Here is a 23,196-nt window from a genome sequence, read left to right on the forward strand (position 1 = left end):
TTTTGCCATTAGCCCCAAGTTGCTTCGCCTAAGATACTCCAATAGTCCACTTCTTGAACACAACTATCTTTTCAATTGTGCCACCCCTTGAGATTTATGTGTGTGAGTTTTTGTGTGTCCTTAAAACTATCCGTTGAATTAGTGACCACTGTCTGTGTAGCGTGAGTTTGGTTCTTATAAGAACAATACAGATATATTATCGATATTAATCTTTGCAAGAGTAAATTGTTACATGTAGATCTCAACACCTGCGCTTCATATATTGCACAAGCTAGTCAAAATCAATTTCCTTAGTAAATGTTTTGTAAATATGACATGGGGAGAGGTTACGATACGTCCAATTTAAATTAATTATTTTTTTAAAGATATTCTAATCAGTTTATCACTTCGCAACTAGTTTGATTAAGACTTTAAACCTCTCTTAAAAATAGTACTGGAGATGATCGAACACATACTCACGTACCTACCTGCTCAGTTCTCTCTGACGCCAATTGAAGTACCAATTCAAATTAATTGTAACTTGATGATATTTGGTATCGACCATCCAACTTTGCACCTCCACAGACTGTAGTACGAATTCAAATAATAGAACACTTGTTTTCAACTATAAACAAATTTAATCAATTACACTACATTTTGTGGGTTGACCAATGTTTGTGAGCATTATTATAATGGTAAAATTGAAGGGTCGGCCATAACCCACCAAGCTAGATACCAATTCAAAATGGTAACTATATTGGACCTAAGGAGTGACCAGTTTTACAATACTTTCTTCTAAAATATTTGCCAATGAAACCTTACAGTACACCCAAATTCATATATTTTATTATATGACCCAAAAAACAAATATATGGAAAGCATCATCTGGTTGACTAGGTTTAAAGCTTAATCATTAGCTTTTCAATTGTTGACTTCTTTTTGCTAATCGAGAATTTTGGATGTTAGCTAAACATGATTTTTTTTTTTCCAAAATAAATAAGATGAAGCAAAAAAGCAGCATTATCATTAGCAATAAAAATAATAGTCTTGCAATAAGTAAGTGATTTAGCCAAGTGTATGGACCCTAGCAATTGAATAGCTTATGGAAAAGTCCTGTTTTGATTTTTTTTTCCTGGGCCCCACTTTGAATGGTGCGATCTGGTTAATTCGGTAGCTTACGCTTAAGTTATGGGTCCATGTTAAATAGTTTAACATTGATGAATAGAAAAAAGACATAAATATGTTAAGAAATATAAATCTATAACTCTTCATTGACTGCCAATATACAATTCCCGGAATTCCTTCCACTTCAATGTAATTTTATTTCATGGTAGTTAAATATTGACGACTTTAACGATAAAGGAACTAAGGAGATAGTGGTTTGTGCATATTTATAGGTTTGGTTTATGTGTTCTTTTCTCTCTCTTTTTAATATAGCTTGACCTATGTTTCATGACAATTTGAAATAAACTTTAATAAATTCAACCAGCACAAACAACTTTAATAAATTCACGAAAGAAATATAAAATAAAGTAGAAAATTGTTTATAAGAGTTCGAAAAATTTAGAGTACTCCGTCCTTTTATTAAGAAAGTGACACCTGGACCAAAAAAAGTTTTTCTCATTAAATTTTTTTCTCTTCCTCTCTCCTCCATCCCACCAATTTTTGTTTAGGTGTCGATATTGGTGGAGGTACGTTGGGGCAGGGGGCCTTGGCTCAGCTAAATTTTGAAAATTAGCCACCGTTTCAACGTGACTAAATAATTGTGGTTAGTTTGCATGCTTATTCTCAAAACATTAGCCACATTTAAATGTGGCTAAATAGACCCAAACCAAATTTTTTTGGATGGACTAGATTGTTGTGCTGGCCCCGCCATTGGGCACCGGGAGCACACAAATAAAGCTCCTAAGGGAATTGAGTTGTCAAATATTACTTTAATAGTTTGACTTCTAATTAAGCAATGAAACGTTTAGTTGAAAAAGGAAAACAAATAAAGAAATAAAATAAAAGGAAAAAGATTTGTCAAGAATATAAGTGGTGTTCTTTTAATTTTTAACTTACGTTTAGTATATAATTATAATGTGAAAAGTTATTTTTTCTCTTTTTTCTCGGTCACTTCACCTGATGCGAAAAGTGAAAAGAAAAAAGAAAAATTTTCTTCATATTATAACTATGTACTACCGTAATACATAGTGTTAAAAATTAAAAGGACAGAACTTATATTCTTTCAAAGGACACACACTAAATTCTAAAATAAAACATATAGTTAAAAAATTGTAAAAAAACACGTAAGCAAGTTAAAAGTAAACACGTAATATTCATGACAAGGATCCAATTTCACATTGATATTTGAAATTCCAACATATCTGTGATCTAATCAATGAATTGAAGAAGGGGTTTACATTTGTCATTTAACATGACACAACAAACTTTCTTACACACACAATATTTTGTGGGGTTCACACTTTTTGAAGAAAAAAGAAAAAAAGAAAATTACGGCACACAAAACGAATCTCTATAACATTACACAATCACTTTTCCTACAAAATAACTCTTATAAAACCCATTGAAGAATATGTTTCCTATTTTAATCAATATCCAATTCATTGGTTATTAATTTTCTTTAATTCTTAAGATTTAATTCTTATTTTTCACTTGAAGAATACAGGCCACACAAACACTAACCTCGATTCATAGATAGTTAATGATTGTGGTATTTATCACATGTTCTGATTAAGTCATGCATAATTTTTTTTTTAATATTCCATTCAATTCACGAGATCAATTCATGAGTATTAAATTCAATAAAAAGCATTAAAGATAGTGAAAAACATTCAATTGAATAAAAAGATACTTTGATTAAATAAATAAATTCAAATACATCGTTATTCAAACCAAAGCTATCTCTTTCTTATCTTTCTAACGCTACCAGAACAAGTATGACAGAAAAATAAGTTATGTTAATTTATCAAAATATGTTTGACAGAAAGAAAAAAAATGTTTAATCAAAGAACATTTGATCAAATCTTTTATTTTACTTATTTTTATTGATTTTTCATGAATAGGAAATCAAATCTCTCAAAAAGACGATAATTAATAAGACATTTAAATGGGATTCTTGCAACAAGGACCAAGATTGCTTGGACACAGAGATCCAAATTGATGTTTAAAATTTTAGGATCCGGATTTGACTTGGCTAGATTTCATCATCTACGTTAGCACACGATTTTTCACCTACCTAAAGCATAAAGTAGGCTTCAATGACTTCATTAAAGTTGTAGGAAATTTTCTTAACTTTCCATAAATACCAAAATTAACCCATTATAAGGTTTGTAACAAAAGTTGTCAAAATAGTTATACAAAAAAAAAAATGTCAAAATAGTATTGCAAATTCTGAGAGGCCTCTTCACTAAAATTTTGACAGCGTAGCTTAATTAATTTTCATAAAAACTCATAAATTTCTTCAAAACACAATAAAATTGCGTTTAATTCAGTGGGCATAAACAATGTATTTAAAATAGACAATAAGTGACATAATCTTTCATCAAAGCACTCAAATTTATGTTAAAACAAACATAATGTGTAGACTTTACACACACATAAGAACTTTTAACGAGAATATCCCTTAGGTATCATTTTGAATCCCTAGAAGTTAAAAGTTATGAAATACTCTAATATTACGCCTTAGAAATTAGTTAAGTATCATTTCAGGCAAATATTTAAAGGTGAATTTTACTGACTAAACATAAAATACAAAAAGAAAAAAGAAAAAAAAAACTCACACATATATTATTATGAGTTGGTCAATTAAATGAATATTAAGTTATTAACTTTTTTCTCTTCTGCTTAAGTTGAATATATCATACATATAAATATGGTAGTGTAACTCAAAAACAAATAAATAAATAAATTTATCCTATAAGGGTCTTTATATATATGATTTACTGTTTATCAAATCAGCATAGCGGGCATACAGTTCTTTATTTGGGTATCTTCTAGTTGTGTGACTTTACTTTATTCATATAAATGTTAATATATTTTTTTTCAAGAAAAGAGAAAAAAGTGAGAGACATAGGACGAAGGATTGAGCTTAAAATATCATCATAATGTCTCTGAACTGATAGCTCTCTTTTATGATTTTTTGGACAAACTCAGAACCCATGTCACTAAGAGAAGAAATGTTTGTCCCATTAAAGTTAATGGAAATCTTTCAAACCTTGAAAGTGGACAGAGACAAAATACTCTTGTCCAGATACACATCATTGTCATTTTTCAGCAACTTGCATTGCTGTAAAATTCAAATTCAATATAGTACTATGGCCATCTTGAGTCTTGAACCCGAAGGATATATTTATGACTTAGACTAAAGATTACCATATTGTTCTACACAAAACAATATGTATGAAGCCCCGTAAAACATGCCCTCTTGTAATTAGAAAACTAGGAGAAATAATAGTCAAAGCTTCAGTTGCTAAAATAATTGTAATTTGATAAGCACTTAGTATTGTTCTCTGATATGTTGAGTAGGTGTAAAGAACTTTGGAATACATCACCCCAAAAGCTAGCTCAAAGGGTGAGAGTGCCCAAGACCTTATAAACTCCACATTAGTTGCATATACAACCAATGTGGGACTATATATCTCAACACGCCCCCTCACACGAGAGCCCATTGGGCTTGAAAAGTGGACAATGCAACAGGCTCACTCTACCTGTGCTAAGAAACGCCACAAGAGAAAGTGGGGGAGGCTTTGATACCATGTTAAAAATTGAACACTTGTAGTGGGTTTGGTCATCATGAGATTGTATTTGTTTTGAGTCATTTGCACCAATTTTATGCAATGAGGACACAATTATCCATTCAATTGGACTCTTTTATCCGCACTCTTCCTATGTTCTTGCCCTGGCACTTTAAAGCTGTGATGGAAGGTATACAATTAAGCCTTTACAAAAAAGTTGAACTCTCATACACTCTAAGCAAGTTTGTCCATTTAGGATTCCATTATTAAGAGTGTGAAACAATGGAAACTGGGGTACCAAAACTAAGGCACTGTACTATTGCATCAAAGTGTGGGTTTGCCAAAGTGGACCCATAGCAGTCCTGTCATATGTCTTAAGCTTGTAATTTGAAGTTATGTTAATTTGTTTAACAATATTGAAACATGTATATCTTTTATCTCCACTGACCACTAGCTCCTTAAGAATCAACAAAGTCAGTGGATAATAGCTTGGTTCCATTGTAACTTCTGTTGAATGGTCTAAATAAGTGTAACTTAAGGTATGTGAGGATATTGTGAAAATAAAACAGATATAACTATCATTAGTGCATTACTGTGTGTTTAAAACAAACTGACACCACTAAGTGTCAACTCATTCAGTGTTCAAGGCTTTGACGGCAGAGGCTCAGAATGGCAGGGTTTTCATGATTATGCTATTGAGTGGACTCTGTTGCATTAGATTAAAATGATTTCCAATATAGGAAATTATTCCAAACGGTTAATGAACAGATTCTACTTTTTCAATTTTTGAAAAAGGATATTTAAGAATCTGATAGATTATGCTGTATTCCATCTGAGCAATGTGGCACCTAGCTTTTATGAGTTAGGCCGTTTGGCACCTGGAAATAAGCTACAGTTTTAAACAGTGCATTTCACACAAATTCTTTAAAAGGATAATGGAAGTCAGAATCCCTGAGAGAAAAAAATAATTGAAGAAAAACAAAGTGACTTCACTCATAAAGAGAAATTACATTAAAAAAAAAAAAAAAAGTCCTAGTACAATGCTGGGTATTAGTCACTGTGATATTGGCACTAGAGCTTGTACTGAAGATTCAAAATGGGTTGGACACCACTATAGCATTTCTTGCAGTCACCTTGATTGAACCTCACTGCTTTGAATGCTGGCATGGTATCTCCTTTAAACAACATTTGGCATCTTCTGGTTTTTGTGGAAAGGAGGACAATGAAATGAAAAAGTTGGAGATAGGCATGTAAAATTGGTGATCAGATTCCATTTCTGTGGAGGACACTAAATTTCTTCTTCAATAAGAATCAATGAACTAAACAAAAAAAAAAAAGTGAATGCAGTAAGTTGTAGCCAACAAGGCTACCCCATGCCTTCTCATTACCATATTTAAAGTTAAATTTTGACCATAAAAGTTACATAGCTGACTGAGAAGGCAGTTTTAATTTGAGACTAGTTTCTTAGCCTTCAAAATGCAAGAGTAACCTTTCTTTTATCTCACATCTAAACTATATAGTGGAGACAATGGCTACTACATGTTTCTAGTGTTTATGAGCTAAGAACTGATAGCCTAAGATCATAGTTTGTCATCATTCTGAGATGACAGGATCCCAACACCAATCACCACCAAGTTTGTGATGACAATATTGCACTAACAAATAAAGTAAGGCTATTGTAGCTGGATGAGTATCCTTTGGGCCTAGTTGAGTTTACAAGTTGAACCGAATCCAATGGAGGCACATAGCTATAGGATAGGACTCGAGGAGTCAGAATCAAGTTGGTTTTGTTCCATCCTCCAAATCACTTCCTTAATATGGCCCAGTTATGTTTATGCATGTCACAAGGGATGTAATTTCATGGATCGACTTGGTGCAGTTGAAAAAAAATGAAAACACGAGAAAAATTTTTTAGAGATTTTGACGTACGAGTAAACAACTTTTTTGAGTAATCATCCGAGACTGAACAATTTTTTTATGGGAACTGATCCACTTACTATAAAAAAGTTTACAACTCTTATAATCAATTTAATCACCGTTGATTTTCGTCAATCTAACGATTATAATTTATTGAAAATTAATAACATTTACTGTGTCATATTTATTAATTCTTAATAAATTATAACCGTTAGATTGATGGAAATCAACAGTGATTAAATTGGTTGTAAGAGTTGTAAACTTTTTTGGTGATAAGTGGATCCTTTCCTTTTTTTTATAAACTATTCTACTATAGAAAATATAAATAAACTCAAAATTTTGGAATTAATTTAATTTGGTCTTAGTTTCTTTAGGTAGGGTCTCGGATTTGAGTTTTGTAAATGAAAAAATAAAATAAAAATAAAGGCACTAAGAGAGTTTTCCGATGAGTGAATCCACCTTACCTGACTTGGCTTGGATTAATTACGGTATAAAATGACTTAGCATATGTCACAAACCAAAAATAAAAATAAAAATGATAAACCAAACAAACTCTTAAGTATTTAAAAGTGGCAAAACTAGCTAATCTACCATTTATGGGGGGTTTAGATTAAAATTTCCAACCCTCCAATCCACTTGAACATGCCCCGCTTGAGGGCGGATCAAAACAGATTCAACTCGCGGTGAGACGAGTTGACCCGCTAGGTTAATTTTATTTTATTTTTGAAAAAATTATTAATTAATGATTCTTTTTATATCTCTTTTATCTTCATTTGATATCTTTTATATTTATGGGAAGTATAATTTTTTTAAAAATTTCACTTTTTTAATAGAGGAGAGTTATATTTACAAATATTTTGTTTACAAACTACACTATGTATTTCCGAAAGTACACTCAGTTACACTATTACTTCAGGGAGTACATAGTGTAATTTGCCAAAATTTGTAAAAAAAAATTATAAACGGATCATTCCCTGTTTTAATATGTTGGTGGTGGATTGGGTTGGATTGTTTTAAAACGGGTTGATGACAGAGCCTTCATTTAACAAGCTTAAGTTTTTAGGTTGAATTAGTTTTTTGCATGGTATCAGAGTTTCGGTGTCACAAGTTCGATACTCACCGCTCACTACTTTCTCTTGTGAATTTTCTTAGCACAAATAAGTGAGCTTGTACATTATCTATTCTTCATGCCTAGTGCCCTTTTTAACTTACACACTTCATTTCCTTGTAAGGAAGCTTTCTTGACTCTTGGTGCTATCTCCATATAAACCTCTTCTTTCGATTCTTCGTTCAAGAATGCATTTTTCATATCAAATTGCTTCGAGAGCCAACCTCTATTAGCTGTGTATAGAGAAATTAGGATCCTAATTGTATTGAGTTTAGCTACCGATACGAAGATTTCTTGATAATCAAATGCCAGGACACTCGAGGAATAAATTTTTGGTCTTTGACTTAAGTATCTTCATAGACATTGCTAGACTAATATTGATGATAAAAAAGAAAAAAAGAAAATCAGAGAAAAGGTAGGACCCATTAGTTAACGTAAGTCTTATGCTCTGTTTCCAAAATTTATCTTCAGAGGGGATCCAAATCCATACAATTCTTAGAGTCGCTCTATCTAAATTCAATTGGCCCCACCTGACTTTTCAATGTTAAACTCTCGACTCTAGAGCCACTTGTATTGTATAACTTACATAAACTGTACGGTTAAACCAAAGTATAGAGACGGAAATAGAAAGAAAGCCATAACCCTTCCTACTCCTACTAGTCAATTATCATACCAATGACAACGAATAAATTTGCACACTTACACGCATAGAGACCCCAATTAAAAAAAAGGAAGGAAATGACTAGTTCAGAAGATTTGATCATGTAAAATCACATTAACGTTGCAATGCAAAATAATTGAATCGACATAAGAACCAAACATGTTTTATAAAACGGAACCAAAAGAACTGATTTGAAAAAACGGAAGAACCGAACTGATGTGTTTTAACTCAAACTGTGGGTTCGAAACCTGTTAAGTGGTTTGAACCGAACTGATTTTGAATCAGTTATAAATCATAAATTGGTTTGAACTCTGAACTGATTCTAGATCGGTTTCGGGAAAAATAAAACCAGTCCAGATAAAATAAAATGATTCTGTTCTTTGAACCCAATCGATTTAAAACTATGTGATTCGGTTCAGTGAAAAAACCGGTTCGAGCCGAAATATGCCCACCCTTATTTTCAAGGACTAAAAAAGGATGGCAGCAAATGGATTAGCTCTCTAGAGAATAGCCCAATCATACCAGAGAAGAATTTATTGCATGAAAAATCATCATCTCAAGTAGTTGATTTATCAGTGTGGAAAAGATATGACAATCTGGAAAAATCTGGGATTCAATCATAACAGAAAGTAAATTAGGAATAATCACTTGAGAGTTGAGATCTAGTATCTCAGATTCTAAATGGTGTTGCCACAATTTCCATTTGATTGTCCACCCAAATTAAGAGAAAAGTTCAGAAAAAAGTAGGAACCAAAATGCAGGAAAAACTTAATTTTACATCACATTCTTATAACATGTCTTCTGAGTACACAAAAAAAAAAACCATTCACCATTATGGCTATGTTTATCCTTCCTAAGCCTGCCTAACATAAAACAAGGAAAGGAGAGGGTGAGCACATGTGAATTACTAAAAAGGGTATAAAAATTATACATTACATTCTTTCTTTCTTTCTTTCTTTCTTTTTGTTTTTTGTTTTTTTGACAGTCCTTAAGAAGCAAAGTCAACCAGTATTCCTCATCCCAGCAGCAATCCCATTTATGGTAATAAGTAAAGCATCTCTGATTTTAAGGTTGTCATCATCACGTCTTAACCTCTTGAGTATCTCCACCTGCAACATGTTCATGGGATTGAGAAAGGGAAGTCTATTCTCAATCAACCTCCTCAAGCTCCTATTATTCTGCTGAAGTTTCTCATGACCACTAATCACAAGTACAAACTTTTCAGCTGTCATTAGCTCACTTCTTAGTTCATGACCAAGCTCTTGCCTCTTCTCTGACACAAGGACTTCATCATAGTGTTTGGCTATTGGAATGTCTGCTTTCCCCAAAACCATCTCAATAAGGTCTATTGTACTTTGAAAGAAAGGCCACTCTTTGTACATGGCTTTTAGCTCCTCAGTGTGACCATACTCACAAGCACCTCTTAAACCTGCTCCAACTCCAAGCCAAGCTGGAAGAATTAATCTGGTTTGAGTCCATGCAAATATCCAGGGAATTGCGCGAAGGTGTCCAATTCCTGTTGAGCTCTTCCTTCTCGCGGGGCGGCTACCTATGTTAAGGAAGCCAAGCTCTGCTTCAGGTGTGGCTTCATGGAAGTAAGAAAGGAATTCCGGATTTTCATAGACTACACTGCGGTAACACTGACAACTGATCTTTGAGATCTCTTCCATGACATTACGCCATTTTTCCTCTCGGGGTGGGAGAGGTGGACGAAGGGTTGCAAGTAGCACTGCTGTTGTATATATTTCAAGTTGTCTAACAGCCATTTGGGGCAACCCAAACTTGGCTTCTACCATCTCTCCCTGCTCGGTAGACCGAAGTGTTCCCTGCATTACACCATGAAAAAAATCAATTTGTGCTTTTCAATCAGATAGCAGCATAACATTGGTAAAACTTATTCCTTAAGAATAGTGGTAACATGATCTAAAATCCAATTCATATTTGAGCATATAACTTGACTTTCAAGTAAATATTAAACTTCAAATGCTCTACTAACCCAAAAGTTGTTAAGATTACCAAATGTTTTCCAAAATTCAACCTAGACAAATTCATGGTTAAACAATTTAAACAATGTGAACTAACGAAAACAAGCATGCATGACAAGTTTCTGCATTAACCATTACTACACCAGCAGTCCAATAGTCCATATGTTACATTTCCTCCTTATCATCACGAGGAATTAAGTCCTTCAATCAATTAACACCCCAACCCTTAAGTGTGTAACTATTGGATACTGGGCTTGTACCCAAAAAAAATTACAACCACCATTGCTTCATACTAATATTTTCAAACAGCAAATTTTTTTAAAAATGATAATAAAAAAAACCACTCCCCGTTAAACCCGACTAGCGAGTGTGAGGTGGAGGAAATCCTTGTACGCAGCCTTACTCTTGCATAATTGCAAAGAGGCTGTTTCCTGGATTCGAACCCATGAAAAAAAAATGTAATAAAAATGATAATAATACAGGAAAAAAAATTCTCTACTCATAATTTTAATAGGAAAAAATGGGACTGAAATTAGACTTTTAAAGCAAAAATGCATATAACCTACCATCACAGACCCAGGTGGCTGGGACTGAATAGCCAGATATGTTGGGCCACCACCACGACCAATACTACCTCCACGGCCATGGAACAGTGTAACCTTTATACCATACTCATTGCAAGCAGCTACAACATCCTCTTGAGCTTTATAAAGTTCCCAAGCAGCAGTAAAGCGGCCAGCATCTTTACCAGAATCAGAATATCCAACCATAACCTGCATATACAAATTTATAGTACTATCACATGAAGTTCACATAATAGCCTTAACATAAAATGAAATGTATCTCTGAGTAATAAGCTACCTCTTGATGCCCATTATGGTTCTTAATGATGTGTTTACGGTACCAATCTATTGATAAAAGTTTCCGGATAACTGAACCAGCTTCTCTCAGGTCCTTCACAGTTTCAAACAGAGGGACCACCCGCAATCTATTGTAAACATGTCAGTAAAATTCAAACATTCTAACTAACCTGAAACAGTCATGTGACTCCCAGGGAAATTCTTAAACAAATTATCCAGCAAATTACCACAAAGTCATCATAGAGAATCACAAAGTTTCTTTTATCCAGCACCCTTTAACTTTTGATCCAGTAAAAAAATAGCGCATAACTGTTGGGTTTTAAAATTTATTTGAATAAAAGAAAATAGAAAATGAAAGGTTTTTTGGTGAAGAGGAGTGTCCCTTAGGAATTTGTTAGTGGACAATTAATGTGTTTAGATTTCCTAAGTTAGTCGTTAGTATTTCTAGTTATTTGCTATTGCTTTTAAATAGTACCATGTAAATCATTTGAATGTAAGGCTTGAATGTTAAAAGATATACAAAGAGGTATATTCAGAGAACTCCTTGTGTGTTTTAAGTGTTTGAGAGAAACACCATTAGAGGACCTGCGATTCACAAATTGGTATCAGAGCTTGAGTTATGGAGAGTGTGAGCACTTCCAGTATGTCGTTGCCCCGCCTGACAAAGGCGAATTACGTGAATTGGAGTATCCAGATGAAGGCGTTGCTCGGATCCCAGGATGCTTGGGATGTTGTTCAGGACGGTTTTGCTGAACCTGTAACCACTGCAGGATTTACAGCAGCTCAAACCAAGGCGTTGAAAGAGACGCGTGCGAAGGACAAGTCGGCCTTATACACGCTTTTCCGAGCTGTAGACGAGTCCAGATTTGAGAAGATAGAAGGAGCAACGACGTCTAAGGAAGCATGGGACATCTTGGAAAATGTCTATAAAGGTGCTGACCGAGTAAAGCAGGTCCGACTTCAAACTCTACGTGACGAGTTGGAAGGCATGAAGATGAAAGATTCAGAGGGTGTATCCGAGTTCATCACCCGAGTTCAAGCCGTGGTGAATCAGTTAAAGCAGAATGGTGAGCAGATATCTGAGACTAGAGTTGTTGAGAAGATTCTGAAGTCGCTGACCGACGACTTCGAAAATGTGATATGTGCAATTGAGGAGTCGAAGGACTTGGCTAAGCTTTCTGTTGAAGAGCTAGCAGGTTCCCTTGAGGCGCATGAGCAGCGCAAGAAGAAGAAAAAGGAGGAGTCGCTGGAGCAAGCACTCCAGACAAAAGCAAACATTAAAGATGAGAAGGCGCTCTATTCTCAAAATGTCCGAGGTAGAGGTCGTGGACGAGCTGGACGTGGAAATGGCCGTGGTGGTCGTGGCCGAGGTCATGAGGTGAGAAATGAAGAAAGAGCTGAGTCGAGTCAGAGAGGAAGAGGACGTGGCCGAGGTGGAAGAGGCCAGTGGTCAAATCAAACAAATGTGGAATGTTACAAGTGTGGCAAGTAAGGCCATTACTCAAGAGATTGCAACTCGGACAAGTGTTACAACTGTGGCCGAGTTGGGCATTTCGCTAAGGATTGCCGAGATGAAAGAAGAGTTGAAGGCTTCAAACCTCGCTGTAGAAGGAGATGGAGGAGTTCTTATGCTAGCCCATGGTGAAACCAGTTCAAAGAATGAGACGGAGTGGTATTTGGATACCGGTGCCAGTAATCACATGTGTGGTTACAAACACTTGTTTAAGGAGTTGAAGACGGTGGAAGCCGGACATGTCTCTTTTGGAGACGCGTCCAAAATTGAAGTAAAGGGCCGAGGTACGATCTGTTTCTTGCAAAAGGATGGACGAGTTGGTACAATCCGGGACGTGTATTACGTGCCCGAGCTCAAAAGTAACATATTGAGCATTGGACAACTGATGGAGAAGGGTTACTCGGTTCTAATGACAGACCGAGTTCTACTGTTGAAAGATAAACAAGGGCGTCTGATAGTCCGAGTTCAGATGGAAAAGAACAGAATGTACAAGCTGAGTCTAAGGAGCATGGAGGTCGGCTGTCTGCAAGCTGGGGTAGAAGATAAGATGGACTTGTGGCATAGACGGTTTGGACACCTTCATTATGGTGGTCTGACCGAGATGATGAAGAAGGACATGGTAGTGGGACTACCGAAGATTAATTCTGAAGGAAGATTTTGCGAGGACTGCGTATTGGGAAAACATGCGAGAAGCCCGTTCCAAAGGATGGCAAGATACCGAGCTAGGCAGCCTCTGAAGTTGATATATACCGACCTGTGTGGACCCATTACTCCGGGGTCCTTCAGTGGTAAGAAATATTTTGTAACTTTTATTGATGACTTTAGTCGAAAGACTTGGGTATACTTTTTGAAGGAAAAATCCGAGGTGCTAGAGGCATTCAGGAGTTTTAAAACAATGATAGAGAATGGTACTGGAAGATACATCAAGTCGGTCCGCTCAGACCGAGGTGGGGAGTACGTGTCAACAGCTTTCAAGAAGTATTGTGAAGAACATGGGATAAGGCGGTTCCTGACCGCTCCGTACTCGCCCCAGCAGAATGGAGTAGCTGAGAGAAAGAACCGGACCATCCTGGATATGGTCCGATCTATGCTAAAAACGAAGAACATGCCAAAGGAGTTCTGGGGAGAAGCCGTGGAATGTGCCGTGTACGTGCAAAACCGATGTCCGCACTCAAGTGTGAATGATAAAACTCCACAAGAAGCATGGAGTGGTCTAAAGCCATCAGTGGCTCATTTCAAGATTTTTGGTAGTGTTGCGTATGCACACATACCAGATCAATTGAGGACAAAGCTAGAAGATAAAAGTAAGAAGTGTGTGTTTATTGGCTATGATGAGAAGACGAAGGGGTACAAGTTGCTGGACCCCGTCAATAAAAAGGTGTTGGTGAGCCGAGATGTAAAAGTGAATGAGGAAGATGGATGGGACTGGAGTAGTCCATCCGGGGTCAATGTGGAACCCGGATTAAAATCAATTGAGGTCGAACAACCTTCGACCCGGATTCTTGAGAATCCGAATGACTCAGACAGTGATGAAGAGCAGAGACAACCGAAATTGAGGAGTCTACAAGATTTGTATGATTCCACTAGTGAAGCACACTTGGTATGTCTGTTGGCAGATTATGAAGAAGTAAGCTTTGAAGAAGCAATCCGAGATGAGAAATGGCAATCAGCCATGGAGGAGGAAATAAAGGCGATAGAAAAGAACAAGACGTGGGAGTTAGCCGAGCTGCCCAAAGGAAGTCGGCCCATTGGTGTGAAATGGGTCTACAAGAAGAAAATGAACGCTAAGGGGGAGATCGAAAGATACAAAGCCCGGCTAGTGGCAAAAGGGTATAGGCAGAAGGCCGGCATTGACTATGACGAGGTGTTTGCACCCGTGGCAAGAATGGAGACAATATGGCTGTTGATCTCTCAAGCAGCCCAGTACGGATGGCCGATCTATCAGATGGATGTGAAGTCGGCATTCTTAAATGGAGTACTCGAGGAAGAGGTATATCTCGAACAACCTCCGGGGTTCATGAAAGTCGGAGAAGAAAGAAAAGTGTTGAGACTGAAGAAAACCTTGTATGGGTTGAAGCAGGCCCCGAGAGCCTGGAACACAAGAATTGACAATTTACTAAGCAAGCTGGAGCAAGGGCAAGTCGGCGCAACCGAAATCCGAGTTGACAACAAGTCTGCGATCGAGTTAGCAAAGAACCCGGTCAATCATGAGAGGAGTAAGCATATTGATGTCAGGTTTCATTTCATCCGAGATCAAGTCAAAGAAGGAAAAGTGGAGCTCATTCATGTTGCAAGCCGAGATCAAGTTGGAGATATTTTTACAAAGCCCCTGCCGACGTTGTTGTTTGAAAATTGCAAGAAGAAGATGGGAATGAAGGATGGTAGAGATATTAAAGTTTAAGGAGGAGTTTTGTTGGGTTTTAAACTTTAGTTGAATAAAAGAAAATAGAAAATGAAAGGTTTTTTGGTGAAGAGGTGTGTCCCTTAGGAATTTGTTAGTGGACAATTAATGTGTTTAGATTTCCTAAGTTAGTCATTAGTATTTCTAGTTATTTGCTATTGCTTTTAAATAGTACCATGTAAATCATTTGAATGTAAGACTTGAATGTTAAAAGATATACAAAGAGGTATATTCAGAGAACTCCTTGTGTGTTTTAAGTGTTTGAGAGAAACACCATTAGAGGACCTGCGATTCACAATAACTACAGTACTCTTCACATTCTATTTTATATGATCAGGCTAGTACTGAAATTTAATCCCCACTACTCAATTTCCAGGCGTTTTGACCAGAAAATTAACTTTAAGCTACTTGGACATGGCAAGTGCATGAGTATAAACCAAATTTACATGCATGCGTGTATAGCTAACATGTAATATACTACATGATTAAGACATTTATTTCAAGTTTTTATTTAGGAAATGATATTCACATAAAGATATAATGGACTACTAAAATGTTTCATCTCAGGCACTGGATCAGACCAGCATAAACATAGATAAGTTGCACCTAAGGTGCCATACTTACGTTCCTCCAGGACATGGTCTTCCCAACTCCCCAATAGCAGCAAGCCGGGCATCCTTCTGTAAAAGCTCTACTGCAAGGACATCACTTGCCTGACAAAGTGACAATCAAGTAAAAGTCCATTACTATTAGTGCTAATACCAACTTCAATTTTTTTTTTTAACACAATATTATGTCCTTTACAGCTGTAGAGTTAAAATGCCAATGAGATTTTAAATAACAAAGTTTATCAAAACCAGCTTGACAGAATATAGGGAGAACAGTGTTTTCGTGCAAAACCTGCAAAACCAAATGCCAAGAATAAAAAGAAAAAAAGGATCCCATGATTGTTAAAGCACAAATTTTCAATGCCAAAAATGCTAGGAGAGACTGGAATCTACAATTGATATTGCATAAATTGTATGCATAATTTGTACGAGCATTAGCAATTAATCATACATTTGAGGCCATAGAAATCACATAGGCTCCAAGTGAATCACTTCCTAGTTCAGCAGCAATTCGGAATGTATCCAAAACTTCTTTAACATCCGGAGGAACCTAGAAAGAAGAAATCAAGAAACCAATCAGAAATAATTAGGAACGTTGAACAGAAAAACAATTAATTGATCACAAGTAATTCGACTCTTGATTACTTTAGATCAATAAGCAGTGAAAACTTATAGTTGATTTAGATCAGGCGGTCACTGTGTCACAATATCAGGAATTGAGAATTGAGAAGTGAACGAATGACGTAAGCAAAAATTAAAAAAAATACAATAAAAAGAATAAAAACAAAAGAAATTTCTCTTTGGAATTGATTCATTCACTCAGGCTAAAAAATTAACTCTCATATCTTGGTTGCATTTTCAGAAATAACTTTAGATTTTGGTTTTTGAGCATAATTAGGACATTGAAATTAGAAATTTGTGTCATAATTAGAATATGAAACATATACATTTATTTGATGCATAAATTAAAAAGGGTTTGGAATGAGCATGCAGCAGATCAAGGTTTTCTTTTTGCCTTTTCCTTTTTAGTAAATATCCATTTTGGTCATCCAAAGATACGAGTGTCATCGGGTTGGTTATCTGATAATAAATACATCAAAGTGGTCCTTCTATGTCACGTCAAATCGGTCTTTCAATGTCATTTTTTAGATAAAAAAGGTCCTCCAATTTGATGTCAAAATTTGAGATTGATAGACTATTTTAAAGTACTTGTTATTGAAGTTGTATCTTTGGATGACCAAAATTAGTGTTTACTCTCTCTCTCTCTTTTCTCGACCACAATAGGAAATTTGATACTGAAGTTTCTCAAAGTGTGTTGGTAAATGTGATTTCCACAAGAAACCAAATTCTGAGTCTTGAAGTAAGAATAAAAACAAGCTTCCTATTCCAGTTTTCACCTAAAAAGATCACAATGGTGATTATAGAACTAGTTAACATTCAGTCAATCATATCGAAAGGTGAAAAGAGAATAGCTTCAATTTTTGAAACATCAGTTAAGATATCAACCTCTTTCCTTTTCCAGAATACAAACAGAAGCTTTCACATCCCACAAGATATACAGCTTGTTAAACAGGTTCTCAGTATACTTAAAAACTCTAACCATCTCACCTCTATACTAACAGGAACTAGTGGCCTTTTCCCTTTCAGCTCTCTTGTTAAGAACTCTAGTTTCGTTTCTTCATCCCATTCACTGTAAGTGCCCATATCCAAATACCTAGTAATTGCATCAAGTGTTTCTGCATGTCTCCCAGATTCCTGTCATACTGCTAGTTTCAGGTCACAAATGATTACCCAAATAATAATAAAAATACAATTTAAATCAGACCTGACGCAAGTCAAGCTTCATTAACACCATTCCAAAGGTGGCAACTCTACGAATCAGATCAGCAAGTCGACCATCAGCTAGCACCCCAGATCCACATGATTGCTGAAGAAATGGAGAGTTAAATACCAATTGTGAACAAACCTTCAGGGTAAAGAAGGAAAGAGAAAGAGTACCAGAGATTCATAACAGAGGAGCAGAGGTTCCAAAAGCTGATCAGACGTTTCATAGTATTCCAGAGGATCATAGTCACATGCAACGTCCTCAAGAAGAAGTTCTAAACGTTTACGACTTCTCTCAAGCTGAATACATGGAGCAGATAATGCAAGCATTTATTATATTGATAATTTGAAATCACTAACCAAAAACAGAGAAAATCTGCGAGTTCATAACAATATGCAGAAATCAATTAGTCTTAGTGACAAATCAGAAACAAAACTCCTCTGGACAATTGTACCAATCAAAATTAAGCAAACTTATATTTGTGCATAACATATATGAAGCTACTTTATAAGCATATGCCTTCTAAAAACCTAGGAGCAAAGATCTCAAGACCATTTGAAAGCCATTAACCAAAGCAATAAGCTTTTCATCATATCAAGTAGATCATCTAATAATGCATATAAATTAATTCTTCTAAAACAAAAATCCATGGATCTGAACTCTCTTTAATGTCTACAAAAGTTTTTAACTCCATATCTCTAAATAATACAACCAATCCATAGAGCTGTATTGGCCACAACATCTTCTTCAATAATATCATTCCTTAATGATTTTGCCAATTTGATTTTGCAACCCTCCCTAAAAAAATAAAAATATAAAACAACTTATGAATTGCTAAATTCAAAAGATGAATAGGTGTTAGATCCTCCAGTTATTTGGTGAAAAGTCTGCATTTATCTATTTTACTTATAATTGTCAACAGATTTTACTTATAATTGTCAACATGTCCTCACATCCAGCCCAAAAAGAAAATTATACAATCTGTTATTTCATTTTCAAACTAGTGTCTACTGGGAATCATTTGAAGTCTTTACAGAAAGATGCATAAATTCCAAGAACTCATCAAGCATTTGCCAAGGTATAAAGCCAACGTCAAAGAGACCAGCAACATGTATAATTTCTTTCTCTCACACAAACAGCAGACATTCAATACCAGCATTGATACTCACTTTTTAAGTACATATCACTGGAATAAATCTGAAGCAATACCTTATTCTTTACATTTCCTAAGACAACTCTATAAGGAGCAATTCCAGGAAGTTGAGGGAGTTGAGGCTCCAAAAGCTTCCGAAAACTGGACCTTCCTGTCTGGGATTCTGCAAACAATTTCCTCTGAGCATGTAGTTGACTAGAGTTGAAAGGAGGGGATGAAGTTGCAGCTGAAGAAACACTAGAATTTTCGGAACTTGCTAGACTGCCACTTTTGAAAGTAGGTGAACTTGAAGAAACCTCAACATTCTATCAATGAAAAAATATATATTATCTGGTATGCTACGACAAATTCAGAAGTACCAGAATCACTGAATTGATCTACCTTGTGATTGAGTAGCATGTGATCAGGTCCAGGAATGTCTAATCTGGGATGCTGAGATTCACCATTTTCTACATGAAAGAATATATCCAAACAGGACATGATTTATATCGTCCCTCATTCCTCATGCATGAAAAACTCAAAGTTATGGTTAGGATTGGAAGGATTCCTAATATTTATTTCTCATGAGTCAAATAGGAGCATTCCAAAATTATCATTAGAGGCAGGAAGAACAAAAGAAAATGAAAATATTTGTGAGATGCTAGAAAAAAAAAATATGGACATCAAAGGCATACGATATGCTCAAAGAACTAGGCAGAGAAAGTATGAATATTATCATGTGTACCAGCAAAAGAGGGTAAATGTGCTCCAGCTGGAAGTTTTGTTGGAAGTGCCTGACTTCTACTCACGAATTGATTCGAGTTCTCACGGCGATTCTCATGGTTAGCTTCTGTAGAGGAGGAAGTGGCCATCAACTCTTTGAAGTAGATTATAAAAGAGTATCAAACATATCTTTGAAATATAACAGTTACAAGCCATGCTCTAGAAGAAAAGTTCCCAAAGAAATATCACGCCCCACTGCATCACCAAATACAATAGCTATCTATATTACAGTCTTATTCATACCAAACTTCAAAACATTATCTACACATCATATTGATACTTTAAGAAAACTATCATTTAAAAAGACAGTCTGCTTTCTTATTACATGAAAATGAGATCAGAAAACACTCCCAGGAAACCATACAAAAAAGCTCTCAAGCTTTTACCACACACCCTGGCTATTAGAGTCAATCTTATATAAATTAGACAAGATTTAACAATGAATTGGATGTAAATGTGCCCCTGTCCATTCTTAAGTGCATATTCTTGAGCAAACATTTTAGAAGAAAGACATGAACAAAAATAGTGAGGCTTTAAAGATAACAATTAAGGTTGCTGCTAATATGATATCTTCCAAATCAAAGTAAAAAGATTGAACTGGACTGATCTTAAAGCATTCAAATCTGCATGCGCACATTTTACAGTGTTTGGTGGTCACATTATATAAAACATGGATGACTGCTATGTCCACCGGCATTTGGAAGGATCTCACCAGATATAAAATTCAACAGACAAACCTTCTAAAATTTCATGTGCCAGTCTTGACAACCTATCACTGCATTGGTTCATGGATAGCTCAAATCTGAGGCCATCCACTTCCCGAATATAGAGGTCAATCGCCATCCATCTTGATAGAAGCGAAACATCTTTCGTAACCTGAGGAACAAAAGGCAAAACAATTACAAAGGAATTATTAAATCTGTCAGGATTAAAAGGAGTAAAGCAAAATTGATGAGAGAAATGTTCTCTAACAAGAAAATCCAACCCAAAGTTGGACAAAACTTTCTAGTGATTTGATGATATTTTCAAAATTACAGACAACAGATTTCAATCATTGAAACTGTAAAGAACATCCTCCCACCACCCCAAGAAAACTATTAAGAAAATGATTCAAAGATATAATTAACATATTAATAGGTATCTCATTTTTTCCCTGTATATTTCTGTGTTCAACAAGCATTAAAATTTCCCTCACATGACATGCTCAAACTGTCAATTAATATAAATACATTACAGAAGAAATTAGGGTTGACCTACTGGAGAAGTCCTCTATTAGGACCCATTTGCAAGGTATGGGACTTGGAGTTCCACATTGGTTGTATGAGCGTGCGGTTTATAAGGCCTTGGGCACTCTCACCCTTTGAGCTAGCTTTTGGGGTGGTGCATCCCAAGGTTCTTATCATTCTCACCCTTTTAAAATGATCCTCTTGTTATTTGAAAAGGCAAAATCACATAGTAAAGTACAGGAAGCATGCACTTGAATGGATGTTAAAAAAGCTAACCTTTGCTGTCACGTTCGGGTTTCCATCTCTATCACCTCCCATCCAAGTTCCAAACTTTATGGGAGTGCAAGTCAATGGTAGGGGCTTTCCTGTATGCTGCAAGGGAGGATGGATTGTATTGCAAATCTCAAAAAGTAAGAATCTACAGCTAATTGACCATAAAATTAAAGATACATACCTTCTTTAAAGCATTGCTGACTCGACGTAAATAATGAGGAACAGCTTTCCAGAGTGACTGCTCCACAATGTTCAAGCCTGGGAGAATTAAATAAAACAAGCAGTTCTTATATGCCAAATTTTCATCATTTTCTTTTATTGTGAACCAAAGTGTGCAAGAGCTGACATATATAATACTCGAGCAGCTTACCAGCTCTAGCTTCATCAACTGGGGTGGGTTTTTGACGCCTAAGCTCATCTGTCTGCCATATTGAAGTCATCTCTCTCACCTACCAAATCAATTATGATCTATGAGAATAAAAGAAAGATTTCCAAAAAAAAGGAATTACACAGTAGCTTTATAGAGTGAAAATTACCAGATCTTCAATCACCATTTCTCGATCTTCAAGGCTAAGATCAGGTCGATCATTATAATCCAAAAGATGCTACATGGATGGGGAAGAGAGTAGTCAGAAATAATTAGACAAATGCTTATATGATATTTGAGATTGAAAAGTTCAAGCATTTGGAAATTTTTTGAAGGCCAAACAAGGTCAAAAACTCACAGCAATTCTAATGTGTTTGTATTGTAAGGTACGGCGATTAATTTGTGTGGGATGAGCAGTAAGAACAATTTCAACCTCCTGCGGCAACAGAAATAAAATTGAACTTCAAAATGTAAGAGAAACTGGAACTAGATTACTGATTGAAACACCAGCAACATAAACATTACATACCAAATTAATAAGAAAAGAATTATCTAGAAAGAATATAATTAAGGATTCAAAATTTCCAATCTTAACCGGTTAGCCCGCTGAGCGCATTTCAAAATTTCCAAAATTCTAATGAAGCATTATAGTGATAATGGAAGGTCACTTTCATCTATGCAGATAGACATGTAAAACCAAAAAAAAAAACCTGCTTGCAGACTGTGTTATACAGGTCATCCGGGGAAACTCCACCTTGCACCAGCTGGTTAAATATATCATCACAAGATTTTGCAGTTTGTGCCATATTTCCTCCTTTACGAACCCTGCAAGAACAAAATTTCGGTAAAAGATTGCCCTACCTAGTAGTAAGAATGGATTTTGATCAGTATTCCGAGTATTGCAATAAAATTTAAGTGGACAAGGCCAGTTTCCTACAAGCTGTAATTCGACCTCATGTTCTGATTTTCACAATTCTATGGTATCAATGAATGAGAGTAAAAGACCAACAGTTAGTGACCAAAATACCTATGATGGGTTTCAGCTATACCCATCAAAGTAAGATAATGGCTGAAAGCACGAGCAAGGGTGAGGGCTTCTTCTAGTGTCATCTTTGATAACTCTGAAGCCAACTGCTTCTCAAGCATCTCTGCCATGTTCACAATACCTGCCTGCCTCATATTACAAGCACTCTGCCAAAAAGATAAACCTTAGTGTCACCCAATTTTCACATACAAGATTCTTATCATATGAACTCACATCACATGCATCATCATGATTCATGACAAATAAAAGCTCACACATCAGTTGAGTCATTCCTTGTCATATGAACTCCCCATGCATCATGAAGCACCAAATGCATAATATCCATTTTAAATCTTCTCTTTAGTCCCCAGAAAATAAAATCAACATTGAAAAAAAAAAAAGCAAAACCCCATCAAAGAAAAAACACCAACAATCACATAGAAGCAGTGAATATAGAAAGAACAAGCAAACCCCATTAAAAAATAAAAAGTGGGGTATGAAGGAAAACAGTAAAAGGTTGTTTTTTTGGTTTGACCTGAGCAAGGACTCGAATCCTTTCGAGTTTGTCAACGAAGTTGGTGCCAACCTCACGCTGGAGAATGTCGTTGAGAAGATTACCAAGCAACCTGCAGTCATCATCAAAGCTCTGAAAGGAGATTTCCTCAGTAATATCGTCTGTGGTGTCTGTCATAGTTGGAAGTCTTGACTCAACACAAAAAACACAAAACAAGACCACTCTTTAAAGTGTTAACAATGAATCACAAACAACACATAGATATAGATACACGAAGATACGAA

The 23,196-nt window shown here is 35.8% G+C and overlaps 1 protein-coding gene across 2 annotated transcripts; it reads right to left on the bottom strand.

The window, feature by feature from the left end:
* Window positions 1–9,091: 9,091 nt before the first annotated feature.
* Window positions 9,092–23,187, bottom strand: LOC133313281 (phosphoenolpyruvate carboxylase 4-like). Of its 2 annotated transcripts, none has more exons than XM_061514625.1 (20): window positions 22,934–23,187; window positions 22,402–22,565; window positions 22,085–22,199; window positions 21,733–21,810; window positions 21,544–21,612; window positions 21,378–21,456; window positions 21,189–21,265; window positions 21,011–21,106; window positions 20,246–20,384; window positions 19,471–19,572; window positions 19,128–19,195; window positions 18,803–19,051; window positions 17,767–17,892; window positions 17,594–17,695; window positions 17,377–17,523; window positions 16,220–16,318; window positions 15,785–15,873; window positions 11,248–11,374; window positions 10,953–11,159; window positions 9,092–10,227 (listed from the first exon to the last, which is right to left on the bottom strand). In XM_061514625.1, the coding sequence occupies exons 1-20, from the start codon at window positions 23,087–23,089 to the stop codon at window positions 9,403–9,405; spliced, it is 3,114 nt and encodes a 1,037-aa protein (XP_061370609.1). In that variant the 5' UTR covers window positions 23,090–23,187; the 3' UTR covers window positions 9,092–9,402. The 2 variants fall into 2 exon arrangements, with proteins under 2 accessions (XP_061370609.1, XP_061370608.1); XM_061514624.1 differs by having other exon boundaries at window positions 19,471–19,575; window positions 22,934–23,186.
* Between the last annotated feature and the right edge of the window lie 9 nt (window positions 23,188–23,196).

The sequence above is a fragment of the Gastrolobium bilobum genome, unplaced genomic scaffold (assembly GCF_033153095.1).
Source record: "Gastrolobium bilobum isolate Gb01-03AN ecotype WA unplaced genomic scaffold, APGP_CSIRO_Gbil_v1 utg8451, whole genome shotgun sequence".
NCBI classification, from domain to species: domain Eukaryota; kingdom Viridiplantae; phylum Streptophyta; class Magnoliopsida; order Fabales; family Fabaceae; genus Gastrolobium; species Gastrolobium bilobum.